The following is a 15029-nucleotide window of genomic DNA, read 5'->3' on the forward strand; positions in this document are numbered from 1 at the left end:
ATCGGTGGTATGCTTGACGGGACTTTTACTTGAGGCTATGATGATTAATAAGCTTATTTGGCTTGTGCTCACTTAATGATGTCAGACGGAGATATGGACTACAATAACGCTACCGGCAAGAGGAGTGATCACTCCCCTTTGCCGTAACGGTATTGCGACAAATGAGAGTCAGACCGTCGGTCCCAGCGGTCATACCGCCCTCCGAGCTGTGGCGCGTGCCGGCATGGAGATTAACCCAATAGCACTCGTGATTTCTAGTCCCCTAGAATATACCAACATAACGGACGTCTCCGGAGCTGACGTCACTGAACGGTTGGTACTGTTGGTTTGTACTGTGCATGTGATTTTCAGCCATCTGCTTAGCCGTGGCATTGCGGAGGTACAACACTACTTTGTACTTGTACCTGTTCAACGCTGGAGTGCCCTCAAGTCTAGAGAATGAATTGGAGGGCTACATGGAATTCCTGAAACATAGTGGCGAGATCCAGGATCATTAAAGTTATAGCCCATGTAATGATGAAATTATACTAGTGAATCCATTTGAAAGAGCTTTTGCTGCTGTAGTCGATAAACATGGGGACGCTGCGCCACTGACATTAAGCTTATGGCTTAAACAACATCCAAAGTTCTTTCAAATGTAACGCTAAGCACAAGATGTGGCAAGACTGAGGTGATCCTCTTGGCATTGTCCACGGCCCGGCCTCCAAATCCACCTATTGCGCAGACACCTTGCTCTCAATACCGTAGCACTCAATAAATCTCGGGAATTTAGCTTCAATGGAGGGATATTGATTCATAGCCGCTGAAGTAAATTCCATGCCGTTTCGGCTCACTTTGACGCTGGCTAAGCCTCTCGAATTCCCCAAGTTTGTTGGATACACATCGGCTGAAGTACACCTTCTGCAGCTGACCCGGGGGCTGACGTGGCGCAATCTGCAACAACAAAAAACGCTCCTATCGGATTCCAATACCAGTCGATCACCGGGGACATAAAACTGCTAAGCCACTTGCTATTTGTATGCTGGCGGACCAGGGCGACTAATCTCATCGGGCCATTCGCGCCACTGGATCCCAGCCTCAACACGATGACGGCTAGTAGTTACACAAGTGAGCGAATCTTACCCCACAAATTCTGACTGCAAGGGCGTTATATGCTATTTCCAGAAGTAATTAGGTCTGTAATAGAATATAAGAGCGGCTGCCTATTCCCTCGGTGTGTTGGAAGAAGCATCTCAGCAGCAGCAAGCAACACCACTTTTGGCATCAACATCTCATTCCTATCGTACGACATCCTCATGATCCTCTTGGATTCGTCGTTATGGCGCCGTATTCCACCTATGGTGCGAGGTCCACCGACCTTTGCATGACTCCAACCTGTATCCGCCTTGCTGCGGAAGTCCTCTCGAACCTGGATCCGAACTACACCAAAATTGATCCTTGCACAGATTTCGATCAACGCAAGTCCACCTCTAGACATTTGTAACTCTCTTGGCAATTCTAACTCCAACGTAGTGGTCTGTGGCAATTGGGCCGCTCACAACGAGATTCCGCCGGGCGATAATTCCTTCGATTCCCTCACCGCTGTCGCTGAACAGAACTACATCGCCTTGAAACACATTCTGAAGGGTCCATATCCGTCTGGTTCGGCAGCTGGCTGGATCACGGTCGCCCTGACTGAGGATCAAGCCAAGGCCGACAAGGAAAACTTTGCCAAAATGCAGAACGCTTACGCTGCCTGCATGAACTACGAAGCCCTGGAGGAAGAAGGGCTCGAATACTTGGCTGCATTTGTGAAGCTGGTTGTGGATGCTTTTCCCGCCACCGCTGAGTCAAACAAGACATCTGGAGTGAACTACGATCACGCTGCTGCAATGGGCAAGACCTTGACGATCTTCGAGAAACTGGGGTTTGAGACTACGCAAAAAATCACTCCAACCCAGGGTTTTGTCGACCCAGAAGATTTTATCCTCCAGATTGATGCACCATCGGATTTCTATTTCCCCCCCATGGATGATACCCGAGAATACCTGGAACTCGCTGCTACCCTTATATCCGCTGTACACCCTGCAAAGATCACAGTCAAGCACGCTGCCAACCTCATGATCTCCGTGCTAGAGTGGCAGCAAAATCTGCAAAAGCTCGTGGCTGCCGCGCAGGAAGCAGACGATTCTGACTCGGAGGCCCCACCAGCGACGAAATCCCTTGCTGAAATCCAGAAGCTGGCTCCGCAGCTGAACTACGCATATGTAGTCGAGCAGCTGGCCCCTAAGGGTTATTTGGCGGAGGAGGTGACTTTTCAGTTCAGCAACTACTACAAGACCCTCTCCGAGCTCATCTCCCAGACTCCATCCGAGGTCCTCCAAGCCTTTTTCGTTTGGAGGTCAATCTCTTCGCTCTCTCCATACATCGAGTCCAAGCCGACGAATGCATATAACGACTTCATTCTGAGACAGGGAGGCGGTGATCTAAAAAACCGTGCACCTCGATGGAAAACCTGCGTGCAGTCCGTTGCGGCGAAGGATGCCGGCATGACATGGATCCTGTCCCGATTCTTCTTGGACAAGAACTATTCTCCCCAAGCGAGAGAACTTACGTTGGATGTCGTTGACACGCTGAAAGATGCCTTTATTGAGCGTGTGAAGACAAGAGACTGGGCGACCGATGAAGTCAAGAAAGCCGCCATCAAGAAGGTCGAGGCCATACTCAGCAAGGTTGTGTTGCCGAGTGACCCGGACCTGATCGACCCCACGAATCTATATGAGTACTATGCTGATACTGAGATAACCTCCTCATATGTCGGCAATGTGCAGGCTCTCACCGCGGCAAATGTGGGCAAGAAGTGGGCGGCTCTCGGAGAGCCCTTTGATAGGGGACAGTTCCGGTACAGCACACTCATCGTCAACGCCGCCTATTTGCCTCAATCGAACGCAATAGAATTGGAGACCGGTGTCCAGCAGTTCCCCATTTATGACGTCGCCTTTCCGTCGTACATGATCTACGGAGGCATGGGCAGCATTGTGGGCCATGAGATAACGCACGGGTTCGACGACACCGGACGGCTGTTCGACTTGAACGGAAACATGACCAAATGGTGGGACCAAAGCAGTATCGATGGATTCCTCGAGAACGCTGAGTGCTTTGTTGAGCAATACGGAAAGTTCACCATCACAGCGCCAAACGGAACGCAGGTCCCCGTGGACGGGGTCAAGACGCTGGGCGAGAACATTGCGGATGCGGGAGGTGTGACGTCCAGCTTCGCAGCGTGGAAGAAGTGGGAGAACAAGAAGGGAAAAGCGAAAAGCTTGCCGGGGCTTGAAATGTTTACTCACGAGCAGTTGTTTTTCCTCAAATGGGGGCAGACGTGGTGCGAAAACATTACACCTGCCGCAGCGCTTGCGCAAGTGCTGGGTTCCGATGTACACAGCCCAAAGAACGCGAGGATCAAGCTGACTTTGAGTAACTCGGCTGAGTTTAACAAGGCGTTCAACTGTCCCAAGAAGGAGCCAGTTTGTGAGTTGTGGTAAGAGATATTTGGCTACTCTGAGGTTTTCGGTGTTATAAGGATTTCATCGTGCCTTTAATGGCACTTATGGACAAGGCACACAGTCATTACAATCTGCTGGATATTCTTGTAGTTCAGATGAAGCATGCTTTCCGCAAACTGAAACGTACAATAGAATAGCTAGAAAATACAATAAGACGATGTGGACCATTTAAATTCCATCTTTGATCTTTGTTTCTTTAGAACTGCTCTGGTGTAATCTCACTCTTAATATTATACTGTCAAAGTTATTTCTCGGCTCTAGTCGCCTATTGAAGAATAAGTTGTTTAATTTGCTCAGAGCGAGGTACAAATTCCACCTTGGACGGACAGGGCGTGATGTGGAGGCGTCATTCAAATCAAAGACATCAAGTAACCTGTCATTGCCCTGATATGTGTGATTAATTGAAGAGACCCTTGTGTTCATTGTCGGGAACGTTTAGACATACGTGATCATCCACCGAGCGCATGCTAGACGACCACAGCAACTCAACAATCGTACACCCTTATGCACTGTTCAGCAAGTGGCTGCCCACTGCACTGTCGGAGTCCCCTGCCAAAAGTGTAGTTGCCTTGGCACACTGGTAGATGTCGGTATAAAATCAGTACCTCTTGTACAGCGAGTACCTAGAATGAATAATCCCAGGAGGAGATAAGATCGTATGAAGAAGTTACGGATAGGTCGGCCGATACTACGGATCTTCTCGGTAATGGCTATGATGAAATCCGACCGCGTCCGTCGGCCGAATATTTTTCAGAACCCCCCTACGATTTGACCACCTGACACATATACTCTTTTGGATCTAGGAATAACAACCACATGTTCGCCAATCTTTCTCGCAGGTTGCACCCAGAGATATTTGATTAAGTCTCTATAAAGTTAATTCCGGCTTCATCCTCCTCTGGCCACGACCTGAGTCAATATTTCCTTGATTTGCTTGTTGGATTTTATACACTCTCTGCCCCCATACACTCTGCAGTCAGTCCATCTGCCGCTAACAAAATATGTTTCTGTTGGTGGACCCGAGGTCGGGCCCTTGTTCCGACTTGTCCCGTTTTACGCCTGAGATGCTAGGCATACAGGACAGAGGTGATCGTCCCTGAGACACACCGTTTGTCACACATAGTTAGCCTAGTCATCATCATACAGCTCATCAGGCCCTAGCATCGTCCCCGTATTTCCACTAGTTTCGTATTTAAGTTAGAAGGTACTCTCTTATTTTGTTAGCGTCAATTTATATCTGAACCATTCCCGCAGCATCGCATGAAGTTCATTTCCAGCCCCTTGAAGTGGCCTGATTCTGGGTAACACAGTCTCCTATCGAGACACTTGTCGAGTAAGGGGAGTCCGACTGGTGCCTAAATATTGTATCACATCAGAGCGGGGTAGTTAGGCTACACAGGGCTGGACTGACTGGAGGAATGTTGGCTCTACATTGCAACGGAGGAAGTGACGAAGAGTTTTCTCCTTCTTTTCCATCATTCCAAGCAGTCATCTGCCTTTTTATTGCTAAAATGAGCTCTGTAGAGGGGTCTTTCAAGCTATCGCCAGATATATTATATATCGTCTGTTCCTTCACTTCTAGAGGGACCCTCTTCCAGCTCAGACTCACTTCTCGAGCGCTCAACCAAGCGGCAACATTCTGGGCATTTAGGCATGTTCGCCTTGACGCGCGCACCAAGGTACCTCGACGATTCGTTGAACTTGCGCAATGTCAGAAACTGCGTCCCCTCGTACAAGAAATCACCTGCGACACCTGGATCGGCCCGCACCATCAGTATGAGGGTGTGTACACCTACAAAATTCCCGCAGACTTCATGAACGCTTTGCCCTACCTGCGCTATTTCCACGGCCTCAAGGCACTGCATCTGCGATTCAATGAATGCTGTGGAGACGAGAACCGAGCTTGGTCCATCCCGGTGGAAGAGACATGGGACTTCAGGTTTCGAGTTCTTGATACCGTTTTCCAATGTTTAGCAGGGACCTGGAGTCCAGAAAAACAGGAGGAAACGGATAAGGGATTGGCATTGGGCTTTGAAGCTGTATACACGACACCAGAACTGGAGGTTGACAACCGAACAATGTCGCCAATCCGCCTGAATTCGTTGACCATTTCCAACTTGGCCGATTATCATGATGAGCGCCTTGCAAATTCTGATGCATTCAAGCGAGTCTTGTCTTCACATACTCTCGTCGACCTCAAACTGTTGATTTCTACTCACGCTAAAGAAGTCGTCTCCTCTCTCTACTTCCCCGAAAAGCACGACTTTTTCGAGGGTCTCCCTAACACTTGGCTCTCACCGCCCTTGGCCTAGAATTTGAGGGTTCTGTCATTGTATTTTCAAAACTACTGGGGCTGGTGCCCAAAGATGGATTTTCGGGCTGTCAATCCTGGGAGAGGGCCAAGTTCAGGCTTTCCTCAATTGAAAGTACTCGCACTTGGGAACTTCACCTTCAGCCATGAATGGCAGATCGGATGGATTGCATCATTAGGCCAGAACAACGGATCTGGAGGATTGGAAGAACTCTATCTCGACGACTGTCCAATTCTATACAAAGCTCATCAGTTGTCACCTATGGACGAGAGCGAGACGATGCTAGGTCATGATGAAGATGGGAACATGATCTCCGTGTCTAATCACGGCTATCCCATTAAAGAAGTCGTGGCACACCGAGCGGCAGGAGGTCCTAGTAACCTCAGGCTCCGCGGCCTCCCTACTCAGACACAAGAACATGCCATTAGGTGGTTTCATGTCTTCCGACAGTGGCAAGAACGAATGAAAGGCCTCAGAGTCTTTCGAATGGGTCATGGAGTATGGCACACCACACCAGCAGATACTTTCAACGCTTGCCGATCGGATGAATCATTTGCTCATGTAAACAGCAGAATACTAGCGCGGAGGGTTCAAGACAACGGATTTCGGTCTTTTGACTGTCCTGCCCCAATGACGCCACAACCCGAGTTTGATGACTGGTTGTGGAACGAAAGACTAGTTGATTCAAGCAATCCCAAATACCTGAATGGCACGGGTCTTTGACAAGATCGTGTGGATGTAATGCAATACATCCGAAATGACTGCAACTGGTGGATCCCACGGGGTTGGGCAAATTCTTACGGCAATCGAAAGAAGGTGGTTTGGGCGCCAGAGGAATCGACCATCGACCAGGACGACGCGGCTTTCGAAATGTTCCTTTCTGTAGTGCAATCAAGGCATAATACTGTGGACGGATGAGTAGGGTGTCATTATTAAGACGCGATTGTTTATTAATTGAATCATCGTACGTGGGATCAGACATCGAAACAGTGGCCGCACATTTCAACTAGCTAAATTTGGTAGACGCCGGACAAGCCAACTTCGTTGCGCGCACTTTTGTGGGATCCTGATGATAGATTTGGGCTTAAGTGCTGTCCTGATTTGCGCTTGGAATGTGTAGTAAAGCTTGTATTGATGAATGTCTGCTGGACGCGCCCTTCGCCGACATCAAGTGGAGTTGAAAGGCGAGGCATATTTCCACAACCGGAGCAGTCTTAGTATGGGTATCTCCACATTTATCGGTGTGGATTGTGGTTTGACAGTCAGTAAGTTAGCTACGCAGTCAGACGGATGAATGCAAATCATACGCTAGATTACGACATTCGATCCACCTACAGATGACAAATCGACAAATCTCTTTTAACCTTCCTATTAGATAAAAAAAAACAGGGACGATATACTAAAAATATTAGGTGAAAGATAACGAAGGAACATGATGCATGCACACATGGTAGGCGGGTCATTTTTGGTAGGGAACTAAACTAAGCCTGGAAGCACTTATAAGAAGAGCCTCTCGCCCACTTAATTTCTTCACTTGTGAAATTCTCCTCTCCATATTCTCATTTCCCATAAGGCCAGCTCCAAAACAACAATACCATGTCGAACACTTTGATCGTGCTACCTCGTCCCGGGGCTGCGAAGCCCGACAACACGCTGCCACCAATCCCAGCTCCATCTGAAGACGCCTTCATCGAAACTTTTGGTAGCTTGCTGCCCCGAGCATCCTATTTGCAGACACAGAACGGAAAGGCCGCATACTACGAGTTGCTTCCCTCGTCTCCTCCGCCTACAGACAGTACGACGACGCCTTCTCGTGTGCTTTTCGTCCACGGCGTCCAGACCTGCGCAATCGGTCTGCAGCCATTGGCAAGCGCGCTTTCTTCGCGATTCCCACATGCACACTGTGTCCTCTTTGATCAATGGGGCCATGGACTTACCGAAACCCCGCTTGTTGCGCACGACGCGCCTCTTTTCCATGCCTTGCTAGAGGCCGTGATGGCGAAGCTTGGGTGGGAAGATGCTCATCTTGTTGGCTATTCGTTTGGTGCATCGACGACAGCAAGTTTTGCGGCTGCAAAGCCAGAACGTGTCGCCTCCATGGTACTGGTTGCACCCGCTGGTTTTATCCGCGAGGCGCAATTTAACGAGGTGCAGAGGAGCTACTTGCGAGGCGGGGACGGGTTGGAGGAGAAGGCGAAAGAATGGGTTATTGAGTTTTTGGAGGGAGGACAATTGGCCGTCCCTTCTGACTGGAAGGAGAGAGTGAGCCGAGGCGAAATGGTTCCTGAAGCTGTTCGAGACTGGCAAATGAAGAACCATAAAGGGCATGCTGCTAGTGTCGTCGCCATCTTGAGAGATGGTGGCGTCATAGATAAGGATGCTGAATTTGCTAAAGCGGCAAAGACTGGCCGCGAATATCTATGCATCCTGGGAGAGCTGGACGACCTAAGTACCGTTCAGGATTTCCACAACGTCGGAATGCAGAATGTTGCTGTTGTTGCGCAGGTTGGGCATGGAGTTGTTAGGGAAAAGGTTCCGGAGGTTGCTCGACTAATAGAGGATTTCTGGAAGAAGCTCTCATAGATGAGATACCCGGTAGATACGGCCAGTGTCTTATAAAAATTAAACAAGTCTAATTCAAGGGGATATATACACACATGTCTTTACATGTAAAGGATTTTAGACATACGATAGCTTACGACGATCTGTTAATCTATCTGTGATGGATTTGTAGTAGTCGAATATACATACATCTCCTCATCACGTACTTTTCTCTAGTTAAAAAAATGCATTCTTACCCGTCAGTATAGCATTAGTTCGGTGCCTAAAAAGGATATCAGTAAGGATGTTAAAAAACTATCACTTCAATCACGGTTCCAGCCAATACAGATGCAAGATTCAATGTTGATATAATGTCATTAAGCCGTAGACTAATGAGAAAAATAGAAGAGATAGCACTCGGTCCTTTCACCATTTCATTACCATCAAAACTAGAGCATATATTCTCCCCCGTTACTACTAGTGGCTTCGCGTTTGCCAAAAAAAGTGATGCAATCTTCCAAGAACTCTGTTCTGGTGATTAATCCAAAAATGAGATTCCTTATTCTCTGATAGACGCTTTAAGCCCTCATATACTTCTTCCTTGATCCGATTGACCCATGGATCACCAATATCTCGTGTTATAAGTTTGCAGGCCTGGCCAACGCTGCTCCGACTAATATCTGCACCGTGGTCAACCAACAGCCTCATGCAGTCCGAGACATTTAGTCTTTGTTTCTCATCAAGCCTCGAGGTTGAAGAAAATAAAAAAATGGCTTGTGCAAGAATCATTTGCCAAGGAGTTTGGTAATGGACGTTAGATCCAAGGTGCTGGCGACTGTTTATATCTGCCCCTTTCAACAACAGTACCCGAATCATAGAGGCGCCGAGAGGATATTCTATCCGGAGGATTGAAAGCAGAGAAACGTTTGGGCTTTTGAGATACCCCTGAACCCTTCTTTTCCAGGACTGTAAGATCCCGCGACGCGATGACAAACCCGTGGGGAAGGTGATGCAGCAGCCCCAGTCGGCTTTGGCCTTGATATATTCCACAACATGTAGGCTAGTGGCAACGCAGAGGAAGTAATCGTCGAATTTGTCCCTTTTGAGCCTCGCGAGGGAAATGAAGTCGGTTTGTTCAGGAGGTTCAAAGAGTAGCTGAAAGCCAGAAGATTGGGTAAAGTCACGAAGCCCATCCAGAAGTCGGATTACATTCTCGCTCTGGTGTGGGTGACATTTAGATGCGTAGGCCATGTAAATGTTGATATGGGGCGGGGAATATGAGAGGCGAGTCGGATCGACTCGTTCGGGACCGTAGCGTTCATACCACATAGCTACCTTGCCCAACGCCACATTTGCTGCGAGAAGCCTGACTGTAGCGTCATAAGGTTTCGTTAAATAACCCTCAAGCTTCAATTGAACTTTGGGGCTCCGGACATACTCCATTACAGTTTTATGTAAATACTGAACGGTGTGGTTTGAAACGTAGCTCTCAAAGGAGTCCGGCTCTTCCTCGCTGTGGTTGACTTCAAGTAGTCCTTTACATCGACTTTTCAGCCGTCTCCGCATATCATCTAGACGGTTCGATATTCCTCTTTCCGATAGGTCGTCGGGCTGAAGGTGTAGTGCGTAGTCGGTGAACGATGATTCATCTGCAAATGAGAACAGGAGAAGCGAAGGCTGCTCGATGCACGATGCCATAAGTTGAAAATATTGCGAGGCGTGCTCTTGATAGAAACCATCAATCTGGTCCAGCATTAATCCGTAGAGTTCTTCTAGCTCTGGAGGGAGAGCCGCCAGGCGCTTTTCGAGGTCTTCAATGCGATCACCGTGGCCAAGACCAGCAAGCAGTGAGGCAACAACGAGTCTAACCCACAAAAACACACCACAGGCCTTCTTGACGATGGATTCGATGAAGTGATCGGCGGTACTCAGGTTTCTCTGCTGAAGCTGTCTGAAGTTTTCATTCTCCTGGAACTCGGCTGTGACGTAGTTTCGAATATCCGATCGAGTGAGGTTTTCAAGCTTCAAGTTTGGCTTACTTTTGAATTCGTCCTCGAACTCGGTCCAAGGGCGACTGGCCAGGCAAACCTTAATGGGATAGCTGGAAGTGAGTCTGCGAAGAAGAACGATCAAAATCTCAGGCTTCCCGTCGAATTCGTCCAGTCCGTCCACGAACAGCGCGACCTTGCTGGTTGCCGTTATGAGCCCAACAGCCCGGTACAACATCTCGCGGAGTTCCTCTTCCGAGATATTCCTCATGTCCTCGTTGAACAAAGACACTGATTCCCACCTTGTTGGAGAGACTGAGGCAATGAACTGGGGGCATGCCTGTAGAAGTTGATATAGGAGGCTTCGGAATAAGCCAGACTGTGATGTCTGAATCTCCGATGCTCCTGCAGCCCAAAAGTAGAATGACGCCATTATGAGAGGCGTTTCACCGCCAGTCCACTTCTGCAAATGCTGCCAACATCGATTCTTAGATGTCTCAGATGCCGTTGTCGCTTGAGTAGGCTGAGAGAGGAACCTCATCAATGTGGACTTTCCAGATCCGGCTTTTCCGGTGATCCAGTATATCTGTTCATCTGACTCAAGCCATTGTCTCAAGTTGGACCAGTCGGCGGACTCATCCTCGCTGTCATTGAAAACCCACTTGAAAGTATCCTCATGAGCCTCGGGAATGCCATACTCTCTGTCCTTCATCCCCTGGTAGTGGATTTGGCTTAGAAACTGAATCTCTAGATATTTCTTCCGTTCCGGAGAAATATGTATGCTTGGTGGCACTGTGTTGTCGGATGATTCCGCCTTGTTATATGAACCGCGAATGAGGTTTTTGACGAGGTCGTGCTTTTCCTTTCCAGATTCCTCAAGCTTCTGAGTAATAAAATCGGCCACTTCTGAACCAAGCCCCCTCGAAATCTGTTGTAACGGGTCGCCTGCCCCATGTGCAGCCATGATGCGCAGCTCTGTCAAAATTTCATCTTGTTTCTCCAGGCTTAGCCTTGCGGTGGTCCTTGAACGAGCAGTGAGTATTATGTATGCGCCCATTAAGACAGTTCAAGACTTACCGGAGCGATACAACGAGATGGAGGGTGAGCTCGTCTCGAAATTGGTCAAGGCGTTTCTGGAGAGATTCGATATCGCCTTTCTTCCACACGAGCTTGAATGCCACCTTCGCTGCATCACGCTTTCGACCCTTCTCGAGCGAACCAGGGCTTGCAATAGACTCTAGCATCTGCTTCAGAACGCCTGAGCACTTGCTGGCCAGCACTAGAATACCATCGTCGCCATTTGTCACGTTAGAAGTGGGAGCCCGAGCGGCTCCTTTTTGAAGCTCCGTAAGGACGGAGCGAAAGCGACTCGAGGAGCTCTGGAGGTCGGAGAGCACTTCGACGCTCCTAGGTCTAGCTTGATAAATTGCACAGCCCGCGATCGCGAACTGTTCGCCGAAGTCGAGTACTTGCGGGATGTTCGCTGCTAGACTAAGCGCAGCAACGACTTCAGCCATATTGGTGGTTGAAGAACAATGCTCTGTTGGGCGTGGGATGGATGAATTTGGGTTGAGATGATGATGAAGAGTACAGATTTCATTCCCAAGGAGATGAGCGGTTTGTTGTCTGTTAGGATGGAAAGTTGGGCTGCAGGGAATGAGGCTGGCGAAACGCCACACAAGTCGCAGTCGCGGCCTATTGGGCCACGTCTTCACTCTACGTAATCACTCACCGCATCAGATGTTAGATTTTTGGAGCGAAAATGCCTAGGCGCATGCGGTGTGTGCAGGCGGTACCAAATCTGGTTAGTGTTGAGGCAGTGAAAACGTATTGTTTTTACAATTACGGGCTTGTTGTTATAGCTCTATGTCGAGAGTATCCCTAACGGTAGACATGATTGGTTTAGTGTCGTCAACAATGATTCTCGCTCCTCACAGGTTCTAATCCAGTGAGTGACAACTTCTACCAACTGACTTCTTTCTGGTGAACTCCAATATTTAGACTACTTCTAGAGCTATATTCAGAGGTCTATAGTGTTGCTTTACGGTCGGCAGAGTAAGTAAAGCAGAGGCGAATACAAAGGACGAGACGTGGACAAATGGTGAAAGGAAAACACTAACAGTAAGATGTAACGCAATATAAACGGCAGAACTAAGTCAGCTAAGGATGATAGACAAACAGTTGGTGTGGAACGTCGCTTGTGGAGATATGTCGAACGAATTTAGCATGAAGTATGAGACAATGCGTAGAAAGGCGCAGGTAGTCGGCGGCCCAGGGCACGAGGCACCATGTAGGGGCTTCATCTCGGATCGTAGACCTACCATCTCCGTCGAGCTGCCAGCTGCTGCGACATATGTGGTGTTGGAGAAGGAAACCTCAATATCTATGCCAAATGGATTCGCAAGGGCAGAGTACAACCGGCATTAAAACCACAGAATGATATCACCTTCGTTTCAGGGCACCCGAGCCTACTTCCCCGACTCTGGGTAGACCGAATTCCGAGCAGCCATCGCAGCATTCGTTAACCCTCATATTCAACCTCGATTAATGTAGTCGAACTCTTTGTTGGACTGGCCTGCTTCCGCCCCCATTCACAAGCTCTCCCTGCATAATCCCTTGTACGTAGCACACCCCCACAAAGTCGAAAGAAGGCGAATCGCCAGGACGATGTGCTCTAGGTCTCAGAACGAACGGCGTTCTTCCCTGGTTGAATACCCAAACCTCATCTCCAGGTTTGGTGTCCAATCGTCCTAATCCCATCAACCCGCTTCGGGTGAAGAAAAACCTTTGATTTCGAGCCATGCCATCCGTAGCGTGTGGTCGACGATCCTCTTCTCCCGATTCTAGGAATTCCGAGACCAAATCCACGTCTTCGTCAGTGGCTAACCGCTCAATGTCCCAATCACTAGTGCTCACCACGTCCCCAATCAATAACCGATGGAAGAGTCTCAGCGCCGTCGAGTGATCAGGCTCAGTTGTGGAGCTTAGCTTATTTATGTATTCGGATACATAAAGGTCCCACCAGCTTCTTATAGTTGGTAATAATGGGACGGTGGGTTCGTCAACCCACTCCTCGACATAATGGCCATCGCCAATGGCTTTGATGGTATCGATGAAATTACCGTCAAGATCCAATGTGCCCTCAGCGTTGTACGAGAAGTCAGCCTCAGGCAGACCCTTATTCGCTTGGTAAATGTCATAGCCACTGTATCGATTCCATTCGTTGGTGCGATATTTAGGCCAGGATTTCATGTCGAGTGCCCATCGTGGAAGTCCTGCGGTGGCTATGTCATCCTCCAAATAGGTATCGAAGGTGGGAGGCAATAAGCCGTAGATGGTCATCAAATCAAGCGTAAAATCGGTAAAGACCCGAGCGGGACTAAGGCTGTAGTCGCAATTGCTGACTCTTGGCATTTCGCCAGGGGAAAACAAGCCATTCAATGCGTACACGTTGTCCAAAGGGTCTGTCGCCTTTCTGAATCGCCAGTGCATTGTTATACCAATTGGCGGATCTCCATCGTCCTTGGAACCGTTGAGCCATATAAGCTGCGCAGACAGGTGTCCCATGTCACCCGTCTCGCCGACGTCACGGACATCGCCATAAAAGTTTATGAATCCCCAGGCAGCCTCAATCATCGTTTGCCACGGTAAGGTGAATGGGCCCCAAAGGAAAAGCAGATCTCGCGGAATTATCGCCTCTTGTACCGTCCACACTCTCCTCCACCAGGGTCCTTCCTGAACTGAAATGGTTCGCAATGCCTTCAACGCGGCTAGAAACTCATGTTCTGACGTAACAAATGCCGGAACCGGGACGCTGGACTGGTCGTCTGCGTTGTTCAAAGCAGCCAGGTACTCGAGGAAGCTGACGGCCTTGGCGGCATCAGATAATGGGCAGGAAACGTCAGCCTGGCCCATCCAGATCAAACATCGCGTGCATTTGGAGTAGATGGCCCGCATAAGCTGGACTTGAGATGCCTTCTCCTTGATGTCGTTCTGATTAATGCACATTTGATCCACCCATAGCAGCCTGGTTTCGTCCTCAAGTCGTAGGCGGTGGAGGGCTGCATACAGGCTCTTGGTGATCTTTATCGAGCTTCCGGGCACCTCAACCACATCCAAAGGGCTGCCCCAGACGTACGACAGAGCTTCGAATTCCGGGCTGCTTGCGAGTGAGACAACGCGTGTTTCCCATCTGAGTGCGGAGCCTTGGTTTGCAGGGTGAAGTTCAACGATCCTGATCTCGTCATCTCCAATGTGGCCGAGATTCATAGTTTGTTCGAGTTGGCGCTTTATAGCCACAAGAAATGCAAAAGTTTTGATCGATATCAGAGGAAAGACAAGAAAGAAAAGTGCTGTTGCCTGATTTACATAGGTAGAATTGGTGGCGCAGCATCTCTACATGCTTACCACCAGGCCGACAACGGAACGGACCAATATCGCTCCGCAACAGCTAATAAACCACATGGGGACCAGAAGCCCAAGGATTCAAATCTTACCCTAGACTTACGACTCACACCTCAGGCAGGGTCTCAACACCATGGAGACACCTATCCATCATCCATCATACCGACTTGTCTTTCCACTAGTAGTTTCAGTGAGAGACTGTCGCAGTTCACGCAGCATTTGACACTCGAATTGGGAAA

The 15029-nt window shown here is 48.9% G+C and overlaps 5 protein-coding genes across 5 annotated transcripts; 3 read left to right on the plus strand and 2 right to left on the minus strand.

Moving 5' to 3' along the window:
- Positions 1 to 1318: 1318 nt before the first annotated feature.
- BGZ61DRAFT_538959 (uncharacterized protein) lies at positions 1319 to 3524 on the plus strand (the record flags this gene model as incomplete). The annotated part of the gene is made up of 2 exons (XM_046254713.1): positions 1319 to 1340; positions 1513 to 3524. 2 exons carry the CDS (start codon positions 1319 to 1321, stop codon positions 3522 to 3524), a joined length of 2034 nt encoding a protein of 677 aa, XP_046097147.1.
- A 1532-nt stretch (positions 3525 to 5056) lies between these two features.
- BGZ61DRAFT_499027 (uncharacterized protein) lies at positions 5057 to 6775 on the plus strand (the record flags this gene model as incomplete). The annotated part of the gene is made up of 3 exons (XM_046251350.1): positions 5057 to 5773; positions 5858 to 6572; positions 6690 to 6775. The coding sequence occupies 3 exons, from the start codon at positions 5057 to 5059 to the stop codon at positions 6773 to 6775; spliced, it is 1518 nt and encodes a 505-aa protein (XP_046097148.1).
- A 618-nt stretch (positions 6776 to 7393) lies between these two features.
- Positions 7394 to 8630, plus strand: BGZ61DRAFT_462492 (putative valacyclovir hydrolase). The gene has a single exon (XM_046247302.1). It carries the CDS (start codon positions 7454 to 7456, stop codon positions 8438 to 8440), a length of 987 nt encoding a protein of 328 aa, XP_046097149.1. The 5' UTR covers positions 7394 to 7453; the 3' UTR covers positions 8441 to 8630.
- A 28-nt stretch (positions 8631 to 8658) lies between these two features.
- On the minus strand, positions 8659 to 11942 carry BGZ61DRAFT_593247 (uncharacterized protein; the record flags this gene model as incomplete). Its single annotated transcript, XM_046256784.1, has 3 exons — positions 11464 to 11942; positions 9394 to 11408; positions 8659 to 8681 (listed from the first exon to the last, which is right to left on the minus strand). The coding sequence occupies exons 1-3, from the start codon at positions 11901 to 11903 to the stop codon at positions 8659 to 8661; spliced, it is 2478 nt and encodes an 825-aa protein (XP_046097150.1). The 5' UTR covers positions 11904 to 11942.
- A 575-nt stretch (positions 11943 to 12517) lies between these two features.
- Positions 12518 to 14714, minus strand: BGZ61DRAFT_462493 (heterokaryon incompatibility protein-domain-containing protein). Its single transcript, XM_046247303.1, has one exon. The coding sequence runs from the start codon at positions 14653 to 14655 to the stop codon at positions 12931 to 12933; it is 1725 nt and encodes a 574-aa protein (XP_046097151.1). The 5' UTR covers positions 14656 to 14714; the 3' UTR covers positions 12518 to 12930.
- Between the last annotated feature and the right edge of the window lie 315 nt (positions 14715 to 15029).

Source organism: Ilyonectria robusta (assembly GCF_021365365.1).
Source record: "Ilyonectria robusta strain PMI_751 chromosome Unknown BGZ61scaffold_31, whole genome shotgun sequence".
NCBI classification, from domain to species: domain Eukaryota; kingdom Fungi; phylum Ascomycota; class Sordariomycetes; order Hypocreales; family Nectriaceae; genus Ilyonectria; species Ilyonectria robusta.

Excerpts from the sequence above, each read along its gene's own strand:
- BGZ61DRAFT_462492 (XM_046247302.1), top strand. The coding sequence starts at position 7,454 with ATGTCGAACACTTTGATCGTGCTACCTCGTCCCGGGGCTGCGAAGCCC.
- BGZ61DRAFT_462493 (XM_046247303.1), bottom strand. The coding sequence starts at position 14,655 with ATGAATCTCGGCCACATTGGAGATGACGAGATCAGGATCGTTGAACTT.